This window comes from Brachycentrus maculatus, unplaced genomic scaffold (genome assembly GCF_059751285.1).
Source record: "Brachycentrus maculatus isolate JH-2025_06_01 unplaced genomic scaffold, ASM5975128v1 h1tg000180l, whole genome shotgun sequence".
In the NCBI taxonomy this organism is placed as follows: domain Eukaryota; kingdom Metazoa; phylum Arthropoda; class Insecta; order Trichoptera; family Brachycentridae; genus Brachycentrus; species Brachycentrus maculatus.
This window is the reverse complement of record NW_028280931.1, coordinates 2,547,947-2,561,976: the sequence shown is the minus strand read 5'-3', so window position 1 is coordinate 2,561,976 and position 14,030 is coordinate 2,547,947. Positions and strand designations below refer to the sequence as shown.

The window sequence follows — 14,030 nt, the reverse complement described above, 5'->3', positions numbered from 1 at the left end:
CACACTTATATCATATACCATTAAACCTATAAACAAATTTTCTCTCTATCCGGTTGGCAACAATGAGAAACCATTTTAGAATGTTTTTTTATAGAACAGTAAAAAATATCCCTAACTTTTTTTTAAACATTGTAAATTTTGGAATGGTCTAAATCAGAGGTTCCCAAACTCTTTTATCTCGTAGACCCCTTGCCTTACCTGATATTGATTTTTATCAAATTCATTAACTTCAAATGTATTTTTGACAGCCGGTATATGTAGTGTTACTCACTTTGAACCACACATGTTAGGTTTTATACATTTATATTTTAAATTCAAATTAAAACATAGACCCCTTGCAAGTTGTCATAGACCCCTGGGGGTCGATATAGACCACTTTGGGAATCACTGGTCTAAATGATTTTTGTATTAACAATAATGACGTTTCCGCCCCCACCAATTATACAGATAAGTTTATCGCACCAATAAATTTGCACTGAGGCAAATAGAAATAAAAGTGACAAATAGAAATGTGCTAGAATCAGAAGAAATATCCGATCCGTTGCATCCAGCTGTCATCCACATACATTTTTCTCTTTGCTTTTTTTTTTATTGATAATTCAATATTGAGATTGCCAATGCACTCTCCATTCAAATATGGAACTCATTGATTTTAACCATAGAGTATACTCAAATTGCCTTCATCATTTCTTCGCTATGAGTTTTTTTTTTGTGAAGTGGAAATAAAACAAAAGAAATAATTCTATATGTATTTATTTATTAATGGTAATTTTTAACATATTGATACAATATTTTAAATATCTTCAAAAATGCTTGGCACAAAATCATGGGTATAAAATTTCTATACAAAATAATGTTTTTTTATACAAAATATAACTTTTTGAAGTTCTGTAGATAAAACTTGAGTTATGTTTTATTTCATAACCTCCATTGCTAAAAATGAGATTCATATTATTAAAAAAGTATGGTATTGAAATAAATACATTATTTCATAATTGAGGTATCCTCATTACATTTATTTCTAATAACATGGTAAATTTGATCTATTACTCTCACAGTGCCTCCTTGATGATAAATACTATGCTGTATTGAGCTTAAAAAAAACATAAAATAAGTATTGAAAAGGCATCACTTAACAGATATTACCAACACAATAACGTAATCCAAAGTTGGGATCACGGATTGTGTTCTATATACGTAAAAACCGCTATAATTTCAACTAATAATGTCAAGTATCAGTTTGTGTGTTACAAGTAGACAATAATCCTTTATCTTTTTTTGAATGTCTCTTCAGTGTGGCAGCCCTCGCTTGTAAAAGGGGAGCGTTGTTATTATTTGTAGAAGGCATGAAGGAGAAGGCTCTTCTTACCCCTTCATTTTCTTTTTTTGTTGGAGACATCACCTAAATAACAAAAAATAACAAATATAATACTAATAATAAACATATCAAAAAAATATATACTACTTACTAAAATTATTACTACTATTATAAATAAATACAACGCTAAGTATTTTTTCTTAACACACTTACCATGAGGTGTTCTTCTAATATTTGTTTGGAATTTTCGCTTAATTTTATTTTATTACGAGCTAGTTTTAATTCATTATCTAATCTCTGTTTTTCTACTTCCAATTGCTTTAGACGATATTCAGCCTCTGTAAAAATAAAACAGCTCAATTATTCACTGTAAAACTATTTATTTAATATCGCTCGCATTAAATATTACAACTATGCACATGTGGTGGAGTAATTACTACAACTGGATAACTTGGAAATCCATGTTTTCGAGTTAGTCACTAAAAATATAACTTTATTTTCTGGTTTGTATATGTTTCAAACATATATCATAAAATATTGAAACTATCAAGAATTTTTATAATGTTTTTGTTATATTTGGTATGGAGTGTCAAAAGGAGGTAAATTTTTAAAATTTCAAAAGGATAATGTGAAAAATCAGTTTGCAACGCAATGGCTTTAGAAAAGAAACATATTGACTATTAAGATAATAAAATGTGCCATAATTTAGCACTTTTAGAAAAGGAAATCAATTGGCTCCCCATATCGCTTAACGCGATTTTTTTTTTGTCATTGATTTTGACGCCATCTTTTGCACTGTCTAAACTGAAAGTCAAATTTATCAGATGGGTACTTTTCAAAACTGTCACCTGAGCATTCTGTCATTTGAGCAAACATTGTTAGGTGCTTGAATTTGAAGACTATCTTCACATAAATTTCATAAGCAAATTAAAATTTTAAAGGCACTGTACTTTTTTTTTATAGTGAGGGAAATATTTACTTGCCTTTTAATTGAATCTCTTTCGCCTTTTGAATATCTTCAAATTGTTTTCGTTTAAGTGTTTCGGTGGCCAGCATTTGTCTCTGTTCTTCTTGGAGCCTTTCTAATTCTTCTCTTTTTTCCCATTCCTCTGTTAAGACCCTGAAATTAATTTTTTTGTTTTTTTTAAATGATATAATCATAGTTCTTTCACTTCACGGAGAGTATGTGCACACATTCTTGTACAATCAGAGGTTTATCTCACCACTCACTCCCCAGGGGTTTATTTTTATAAATGTGATTCTATTGAATTTTCTTTTCAATTTTATACAAAAGAGATACTGTTTTTCTTCTGTACAAAATGTTTAGTAAATATATCCATAAAATTTAATTTTTTTACTACATTTCTTTAAATTTTTTGAAACAATATTCTATTTATTAACTGACTTACAACAACTCCGCTTCCTCTACATTGGTAGGCAGAGAGAAAAGAATGCCACACCACTCTGTTTTTGCAAGCATTTCTCACCTTTTCTACATTCATGCATCTTCTCATACATACCCACCGATTATTCCGACTCCTGTAATGACCGCTTTCAAGTATTTAACATATTTGATTATGCTAAATTTTCTTCGGTCTTCTTTCATGCTCCTATTTCCTACTACATTGGCTTCATAAATTTGTTTTTTTGCAGTCGTTCACCTCGACAGCTAACAACACGCCAAAGGCATGATAGAGGACAGTAATTTTCCCAGAACCCGATAATGCAACTTGGTAATATGAATACCTTGTTGGTATCACTATCGAAATTTATCATTCGTTCCACATATCCGAACCATCTCAACATCCCTTTCTTTAATTTAATTTTATCAATAATTCTAATATTCTATTTCTTATAGGTAAAAATCAGTGAAATAATATACACCTTGCTTGTAATGCTCTCACGATCTCCTCATCCTGCTTGGCTTGAGTTTCTTCAGCGAGTAATCGCTCCAACTCCTGCTGTGCGTCCTGCATCTTCAGTATTTTCTTTCCGTCTTCTTCGGCTATTAACGCCAACTCGTGGGCTTGAGTTTCTGCGAGGACCCTCGCCTTCACCTCTTCCTGCAGCAGCTTCTTGGTCATGTACATTTCTTGTATGTAATCGTTCTTTCTCCTCTTCTCTTTACACCGCTTTTCCTTTTGCCCCCTCTGGTAACCCAGTTTCCCGCAGGAATGGTCGATTGCCAGCTGCAAAGCCGACAGCCATTGTAAACGGCTCCTTAAAGCAAAAAATTAAATACAGCAGCTTTATAACAAGAATTTAAACTTTTTTTAATTAAAGTTTTACTTGGTAAATATCACTATTTCTTAAAATCTATTGTGACACATGTTTAATGTATTCTGCATCATTTTTAACACAGTACGTGAAGCTAAGTCTAAATTTTAGGGTTGTGTCCTTGAGGCGCTGAAGGATGAAGAGGGGGCAGGAGTTGTCTCTTATTTTAATCTATGTGGGAACATAGACAATAGAGAAAGGCTTGCCATGTTGTTAATTATGGGTTTATTGTTATTTATATTTTGCCCTTAGGTAGGGTAGGGTGGCTAAGGAAGTTGTTATTTAATTAGGTTCTTTTATTTGGTCGCCCATACCCAATCTGCACTTAAATCGTGCCAAAGATATATTTTATTGGATTGATGCTGTATAAACTTGTATTAACATTGTAAATTACATTAATTATTTGACATCTTTTCTTTTTCTCACCCTTATCTGCACCCAATCGTGCATAAAGTACTGCATCGCATCGACACAGTGTAATTTTGACCATAAATCGCATGAAGGCAAGGTGACCAGTCATGCGCTTCTTGTACGAATCAAGGGTGATATTAAATAAATATAAATATAAAAATCACATTTATTTATTATAACTCCCCGGTAAATCGAAGGCGGGAATTTCAGCACGATAGCCAAACATGCTTCGATAGTACCTAAATACATTACAATGGAATTTCTTTCATCAAGAAATATCTCTTTAAAAAGGTTGATAATTAAACATTATAAAAGTCATTTCAGCTTGAAGTAGTTTATGTTTTTTACAGCCCTGACTCATTGACGCAATACATTACACAACTTGACCTCCCTGACACGGGACAAATTCTCACCAAATTGCTTATTATGTATTATGTACTTCCATATAACAATAAGTCTTGTGACAATGTGCTATTTTCTATCTATCACATAAGAATACCAATACAAATTTGAGAGAGGTAAGCGTTTATTTTTGTTTAATTTCAAAATTATGAAAATTAAAATTAAAAATAGCAATATTTTAAGTACGTCCAAACAATTGTTCACAAATTCTGGGTTTAGTTCATTTAATAGCTTTTTATATCATTTTCACTTCTTCATCTATGTTGTGATTTTATTGATATCACAACATAGATGAAGAAGTCAATTGAGATGAAAATATAGAATTCTGAATATTTAAGGAGCCTGTCATTGGCTACGTTTAAAGATTCAGTAATACACTATGTAACATTTACCATTCCATGATTGGCATTGGTATCCATCATGTGTGTTGAGTTATTAATAAATAAAATAAAAATAGCAATTAAACCATCTGTCAAACTTATATGTATTTCTTAAAAGAAAGAAAGCATAAAAACGTGGAGAATTTGTCTATCAGTAAAATCTTGAGTTTACTTACGATAAAACATAGCATTAACATTACTTACAGTTTACTCGCCTTTATAGTGCAGTGGTTAACACATGTGCCAGAGGTCCCAAGTTCAATTCTCAAGGGGGGGGGGTAGAGTAAAAACAATTTTTCACACTAATACATATTTATTTAATAACCTGGACTGGTACCTGAAGCGGAGAGCTGATCACCTTTCCTTCATGTGTAAACGACCAAGATAACACTGCTTTCATATGAGGCAGTGCCCTATGCACCATCGGGTGCGGATGAGAGTGTAAGAGGAAGATTTTTCAAAAACATATTTTAGAAGAAAACAGCGAGAGATTACTGATTTTATTAAAATGATTGTGTTGATCAACTTTCGCTTGTGTGTTTAATGATCAAGACAACACTGCTTCCATATGATGCAGTGCCCTATGCACCATTAGATGCGAATAAGGGTTAGAGAATAATAAAAAGTATAGCTTACTTGTAATCCTGTGTTGCTAATTCAAAAGACCTTTCTGTAGTACATAAATGCAATTTGAGTGGTTTAGTTGTTCCAATGACGGGCTCCACCAGGCAGTTGGGGGTGAGCGCTATGGAGCCGCACAGCATCTTCTCGGAGGGGCTCTTGTAGTAGGTCAACTCGCAAGGTTGTAGCACAAACCAGTATTCTCTTAAGGTGGGGAGCAGGTAACCCCGTTTAAATAAATAACCCTGGGACATAGAATAAGCGTTGACAACATTAGTCAAAATTTGACATTCAAACAAAATTTACAAAAAATAAATTACCATCGTCCTCAACTCCTTGGTCATACCCTCATCTAGTTCAAATCTTTATTATTTTGACACACTTTAAAATTTACATATATATATATATATATATATATATATATATATATATATATATATATATATATATATATATATATATATATATATATATATATATATATATATATATATATATATATATATATATATATATATATATATATATACATATATACATATATATATATATACATATATACATATATACATATATATATATATATATATATATATATATATATATATATATATATATATATATATATATATATATATATATATATATATATATATATATATATATATATATATTTATAAGTAAGCATTCAACAATCTCTAGAATATAATATAAGATGTCGCTCACTCCTTTCAAGAACGTCATAAATCAAAAAACTTGATTTTTCAGGAGGACGTTTTTAAAGCTTAAAAATATAATACAATTTATAAAAAATAACTATCAAGCCAATTATTGAATTTTTTACTGTGCAACAGATTTTAGGTAAAACCTGAAGGTTTTTTCTCCATTTGAAAAATTATTTAGTATATTAAAAAAAATAATTAAACAATACATTTTATTCAAAATGCAAAAACATCACTTTCTGCCCTGTAGCGGGTAAATATTAAGTTAAAAATATGCCGCTTTTGCTGGGATATAGTACATTTTCTAGGCGTTTCGAAAACATGCACAACAGAAAATTGACGATTTTTGATTTATGGCATTCTTGAAAGGAGTGAGCGAAGTATTAATGAAATCAGTATTACGCACTGATAAATTTGAATAAATCAAACCGCCCTACTTTTGGGTTGTTATACAAAAACTAAGGAAAATATACAGTACTAAGATTTTTTTTATTACATTTCTCAATAAAAATGTCATGAAAAATGTACCAGATAATTTTTTCAAACAAAATACCTATTTATGACCCTTTTTATTTTCTTTGCAAATCAAAGGTTCTCAACATTAGATGTCACCGGATATTTTTTTGTAACATATTCTATTTAATATTTTAAAAAACATATTTTGATCAATCAACATGATCCCGACATATTCTGCAAACGAGGCAGCCAGTGATATTGACCCTCGAAATACTAAACGCGCCTAATGACGTATTGATATGATCCATGTGTCGAAAAATCTTTCTTTTTGATTATTAATCTGTATTTACCTGTGTAATATTTCATGAATTGTATCTAGTGTTTGATTTTTTATTTAACCACTTAATGCTAGGATTTTCTAGCAAGTATTTCAAGTACTTGAAAGTAGTCAGACCGGGAGTCGGAATAATTGGTGGGTATATATGAGACCCACCACCTCTGTAATGCAGTGGTCAGCGCGTTCGGCTACCGTGCTGGAGGTCCCGGGTTCGATTCCCAGGGGGGTCAAAATAAATATGGCCGATTTTCACTCTAATATTTATTTAATATCACTCTAGACTGGTACAAGAAGCGCAGGGCTGATTACCTTGCTTTCATGCAATTAACGATCAAGATAATACTGCGATGCAAAGCCCTATGCACCATTGGGTGCGGATAAGGGTTAGAAGAAAGAAGATATATTATAAGGAGATGCATGAATGTGAAAGAGGCGAAGAATGTTTGCAAAGGCAGAAAGCTATGGCATTCTATTCTCTCTCCCTCTGCGCAGAAGCAGCGTGATAGTAGATGGATTAAATCGGTTGTTATAATATACTTCAATATACTTCATAACAAATGTACTTCGTTTAAAATGAGTCATTTTATTTCGGTGATACAGGATTAAACATCTGGCCATATCACTTCTATTTTGTATAAGTCACTAAGTAAACCAGATACAGAAATCCAATGCTATTTTTATGACTTGACTTTTTATGACGAATGCCATACCAAACTCAAAAAACACATGTGCAAATATGAATGCATTTCCTACCTTTTTAATAACGTCTTTGATGAATGTTTGATATATTTCATCGACGGCTTCGACTATTGGCGCTTCATCTACAGACCCGTCACCGCAGTATTTAGATTCCAGTACGCATATGAAGGTCTCGAGTTGGAAGACTTCGATTGAACTACACAAAGCTTCCCAACTGTCAATGTTCCAGGGCAGACCGAGAGAACTAGCCAATTGCTCCGCTACTATTCCTGCCTCAGATGCTTCTATCGTTACCTGAAGAAAAAATTATTTTTTAAAAAAAAAAGATAAATGTATTGGTTAAGACTGACCAGAGCATTTCGTTGTAACGTAACGTCATAACATCACTCGCGGCGAGCATGTTACGTTACGACGTTACGGCATTGCTGACTGACCGCGATCACTGCTCGTTTAGAACACAACTGTTCGCTTGTGGCCTTGTGCTCAGTGCTGCCATATGCCAAACCAAAAAATCTGAATTACAGTCTAGAAATCTGTATTAAATATGTATGGAATCAATAACCCAAAATCTGTATGAATCTTTGCATTCGTATTTAAAATGTCGGATGAAGAAGACGTGATTCTTGGTTCTGTGATTTTAATAAATTACAGCTTACTCCAGATGAAGAAAAAAATATTCCCCACAGTTTGGGGAATTTCCCACAGATTGGCAACCCTGGTAATGACCTAAAATTGCATCCGACTTCGGATGAAGCATTCGGAACAAACGACGAGCAGCTCGGCTCACTGTACTGACTATACGAATGCTCGCATAGTAACGTGTTACATTATGATGAAATGGCTCCGGTCAGTCTCTACCATATGAGTTCTTATTATACACTTAAATATTTTAATATCACAATAGTAAAAAAAATACACAATATTAAAATTTTCAAAACTTCTACATATATTAATCAAACTTGTAGCATAGTATGCGCGAGTTCACAATAGCCATCTATAGTGGGATGAGGAAAGCTTTTATTAAGCAGAGAATCTTTCCACTTGTATGTGAGGTCTGAATCCTGGATTATGTTCACATACTCGAGAAACACTTGAAAACATGATTTTCAATTTATTTTAGTTTAAAATTTGACCAGTTAAGTTCTTTTTATATACCTGAAAATCGCCATCGTTTTTATCATCAGGCACCAGATCTCCAAGAAGGCAGAAAATTCTAAAAAGCTGGTAAACACAAGTCTTTGGGAAAATTGAGTTCTCTCTTTGAAGATAGTGTTTACGGCAAATCAACCAGGATACCTGCATTGAAAATAGATTCAAATATTAATTAAAAATAACTTATAAAGTAAATTTAAAATACTTATATTTTTCTGGGTCGAAAGAATTGAATGAGAAGGGAATTTGTGATGCAACAAATTTCCCGCTTATTCAAAACATTTACTTTTGTTGCAATTTCTCGGCTCCATTTGTCCCATCAAATTAAGTTTCAGCATATCGCTCACTCCTTTCAAGAACGTCATAAATCAAAATACTTGATTTTTTAGGAGAACGTTTTTAAAGTTTATAAATATAATACAATGTATTAAAAATAAATATCAAGCCAATTGTTGAATTTTTTACTGTGCAACAGATCTTTTTAGATAAAACCTGAAGGTTTTTTCTCCATTTGAAAAATATTTCGTATATTTAAAAAAATTATTAAACAATACCTTTTCTTCAAAATGCAAAAACAACACTTTCTGCCCTATAACGGGTAAATATTAAGTTAAAAATATGCCTCTTTTGCTGGGATACAGTACATTTTCTGGGCATTCCGAAAACATGCACAACTGAAAATTGACGATTTTTGATTTATGACGTTCTTGAAAGGAGTGAGCGATATGTAACATGTATAGATTTTCTTTGCGTAAATATGGACTTTAAAGAAAAAGTACGTATATTTGAAGTCAATCATGGAAGTATTCAATAAAACCTATCCTACTGTGTCGCAATATTGCGTTCGTTTATATTTTTAAGAAGCTAACAAAAGTATTTTTTAACCAATACGCCGTAACTGTCAATTGTCAATTTGACATAACATCAATAGACAATATAAGTTTTATAATTTTTCTATAGAAAATTCACGGGGAACTTTCACTGGTAAACGTAGATTATTATGAATTTTCAAATACATAATACATATCGCTCACTCCTTTCAAGAACGTCATAAATCGAAAATCGTCAATTTTAAATTGTGCGTGTTTTCGGAATGCCCAGAAAATGTACTATATCCCAACAAAAGAGGCATATTTTAAACTTAATATTTACCCGCTACAGGGCAGAAAGTGTTGTTTTTGCATTTTGAATAAAATGTATTGTTTAGTTATTTTTTTAAATATACTACATATTTTTCAAATGGAGAAAAAAACTTCAGATTTTATCTAAAAAGATCTGTTGCACAGTAAAAAGTTCAAAAAGTGGCTTGATATATATTTTTTAATACATTGTATTATATTTTTAAACTTTAAAAACGTTCTCCTGAGAAATCAAGTATTTTGATTTATGACGTTCTTGAAAGGAGTGCGCGATATGTACAATATATTATATTGTGCGCTGTTTCCAAACATCCATCTAATAACTTTATTTAGATCCATTTAGATGGATCTAAATATATTTCGAAAAACGTAAATGAAGAACGATGAAAAATATTATGGACTTTTGATTTTTTTTGCACGATTTAAAAATAATTCCGGGAATGCATATGATAGGCGATCCGGTTTATTAATGACTCCCGGTGTCGGCGAAATCTCTGTCAGTACAATAAATTTAATTATTATTTTGATCGGCATTTTCACTGACCGCAATCAGGTATAGTATTAGTAGTATTATAAATATTTACCTCTTCAATTTTTTCCTCGAAACTTCTCTGTTCTGAAAGACTCAGCTTCTCGGAGAGTTGTGAAAACACTTCTTGTTGCAAATAGTATTGGAAATGTTGGAAACTCAATTCCAATGTCGAACGGTAATGATCCAAACCTCTTTCTACTCCATACAAATCCAATAACGTTCCGATATTCGCAGTCAAAACCTAAAAAAAAACATACACACACGCATTAATTTATTATTTTGTTATAACTCATATTTCAAGTATCTCCTAATAGGTAAAAAGTTGTAGGATAGATTTTCGAATTGTGATAAAAAAAAATGTAAGGCTGAGATAAGCATTATCGATAAAATTAAAGAAGGAGGATTGAGATGGTTTGAATCGAATGAGTGAAGGAAGGATAGTTAAACAAATTTATTAGGCGAATGTGGCTGGTAATAGAAGTAGAGGAAGACGGAGAAAAACTTGGCATGATCAAGTATTTCAAATACTTGAAAGTGACCAGGTCAGGAATCGGAGTAATCGGTGTATATGTATGAAAGAGCGAAGATTGTTTGCAAAGACGGATTGGCGTGGCGTTCTATTCTCCCTGCCTACCCCTGCTGAGAAGCGGCGTGATTGCTAATTAGTAAATTAGTTTTAATAGGTGAAAATCAATTGTTTGTTTGCTTGGTGTTCCTCCTTAGGACTTGAGGTTTGGGGGAGAATATAAAGCGCGGGAAGTTGGCCTGTTAGTGTTGATGGTTTCCTAATGGGTCTGGGGTCCCCTAACCTTCCTGCCGCTGTCACCCTGGCTATTAGTACATGGTGGTTTATTGTATTCACTACTTAGTATTAACTTACTTGTCCCGCTGACAGTGATAGGGACTTTGAAAACATTAGTAATAATTTTTATCTTTTATCACGAAAAATTTGAAAAGCACGATTGATTAAATATCGATATAATATTCATGATTAATTAAATACCGATATAAGATTTGCATGAAAATTAATTCGAAAGAATTCTATCGTCAGACAGGGCAACCCTATTTACAAAGTTCTCAACAGATGGCGATGCCATCTAAAGCACCACATCCAAGAATTGCGACACTATGGATGTTCAAATTGGGCATAATTGTCACCATTATATAGCCTACAAAGTGATCAGTCACCCAATACCCAGACTTCCATAATACTTTAGTTTAAAAATATGCTTCTTCTATGTTAAGACATCATGACGAATCATTAATTATATTATGTTATTATCATATATCTGTTTAACTATTGATATTCCTTCTTTTAAAATTATTTTATGGTATTATTATTATTTAAGTGTTTTTTCACTTCAATATTTATTTAATATTACCCTGGACTGGTACCTGAAGTGTAAGACTAATCACCTTTCCTTCGTATAATTAACTATCAACTTAACATTGTATTGATACAGTGCCCTACGCACCACTGGTACGGATAAGGGTAAGAAGAAGGAGATTTAAAAAAATGTAATAAATTAAGCGAGTAATAAAAGGTATTTTTTTTATACTTAATTTTTTTTACACTTTTTAGTTAATAAATCGATATTTTTACAACCATAATATAATATGTTAAATAATTTAAACGCAATATTATGTTAAGTGTGTTTAAATAATTTTGTTTTTTTATTTTTTTATTTTTTTCATTTAAATCAGTTATACTTTTTGTGGTTTCTCGTGATGATAAGAATGTTGTTATGAGTGAGCGATTAGTCATCTTTTCGAGTCATTAAATTTCCTCAGGGAACTCGGACAACTTACACACGATAGTACTAGTACGGGTATGCAACTCCGAGTGCCGTAGCCATTACTCCCATTCTTCTTTTCCTACCTGCTATTTATCTTTCATTTTCTTTCTCTTTTAGAAGCAATGCCCTTCACCCTGAGCTCCTTAACTTTCGTCATCTGTATTCCATCAAATATTCACTTTAAATCCAAGAATCTGAAACGCAGGACTGATCACCTTGCCTTTTTATGATTAAGGATCAAGTTAACACCGCATCATCTTATGCGGTACGCGGTACCCTATGCACCATTTTGATAAGGACAGGGGTCAAAAAAGAGGATTTTATTAAGTCAAATTAATTAATTTAATTTTTTCTCAACCTGTTTAAAATATTTATTAGTACATTTTGCTACATACAGAAGATCTCTGTTTATGTTCTCAAAATCATGACAGTCATTATGTAACTTACTATCAAGATAAGACTGTATCAACCCAGTGCACTACAATATTCACAATTGGTATAAGAGAAAGAAGAAATACGTACCAAACATGTTTAAAGCGTACATATACCACCTACTTTTATTTTTATGGAGCGAATACGTCAATATATTATTGCTCAATACATTATATTACGTTTAATAAAACGCGAATTCAAGCAAATTTATGAATGAAAAATATGTTTCACAATTTTGATAAAGTCACTTTAAAACCTTGCTAAAACGATGTTTAACTCAATTTTTATTTTCTCATTTAAACACCAAAGATAATCGCAAAAAACTGCACAGATGATAACACGGTGTGCGCAAAAAAATGCGCTCATTGCGAAAGAAATTCACATAAGTTTACCTTCAGTTTTGATTTATGCACAGTCTCCGAAGCGTCCTGCCGCAGCGCGGAGAAGGCGTGCCAGATGCTGTTGGTCACATTTTGCAAGATAACAGCCATTTCGTCGGTGGTTGTTATTTTGGCGAACGAGACACGCGCATGGTTCGAGAGCGACTCCCGCCAACGTAGGGCCCGAGCTCTCGAGCAAAGACTAACTAATTTGTATGCTCTCGAGTGGTCGAGTGCGATCTGTGGCCGCCCACAGCCCGTTATTGCATTTCTGCCGCAAAAGGAAATACCACTTGATCCCGACAAGTCGATTGCGTGTACTTCTGGCTCTTATCGAAAGTGAGATTAAACGCGACCGTCGACGCAACACACGACGCGACTGACTGTATAAATATGGTAGTGAAATCACTAACCGTTCGAGATGAATCACGAATTTGAGCATTTGAACTTATTATGACGCGGTAATTATTATGTATTGTAGCGCCGCGTCGCGCCGGTGAGAACATTGCACTGCACTCCCTCACTACGCGATTTCAAAATAACACGATGCAAGTGACGGGTTGTGTTCCCGTGGTTAGTGTCCATCCATAAATCTAGTCATACATGCCCTCCGATTACGCAGACTTTTGAGCCCACCAGATTTTAGGTTCTTTCAGTCTTTTTCGGTCGTCCACGTTCTGTTTTCTCGCTCACATTCGCCACATATATTTTCTTATATATATATATATATATATATATATATATATATATATATATATATATATATATATATATATATATATAAAATCTCATTTATCATATCCCGCACTCACTGGGTACATATGTTTGATTGAGTTTTTTCATGCATTGTTTTTCTATATGGGTTCTTTCTACATGAACCTACCTACGGATATGTTTGTTTTGACAGGTATGCAATTTATAGTATGAAACTCGTTCTCCGTCTTGATGCAATCAAGGGTGAGTCAGGACTTGATAT

At 32.7% G+C, this 14,030-nt stretch overlaps 1 protein-coding gene across 1 annotated transcript; it reads right to left on the bottom strand.

Annotated features, from left to right (window-relative positions):
- Positions 1-739: 739 nt before the first annotated feature.
- LOC148308016 (differentially expressed in FDCP 6-like) lies at positions 740-13,439 on the bottom strand. The gene is made up of 9 exons (XM_088262513.1): positions 13,067-13,439; positions 10,499-10,687; positions 8,779-8,919; positions 7,678-7,917; positions 5,425-5,654; positions 3,203-3,538; positions 2,302-2,438; positions 1,532-1,656; positions 740-1,402 (listed from the first exon to the last, which is right to left on the bottom strand). Exons 1-9 carry the CDS (start codon positions 13,163-13,165, stop codon positions 1,229-1,231), a joined length of 1,671 nt encoding a protein of 556 aa, XP_088118639.1. The 5' UTR covers positions 13,166-13,439; the 3' UTR covers positions 740-1,228.
- Positions 13,440-14,030: the final 591 nt, after the last annotated feature.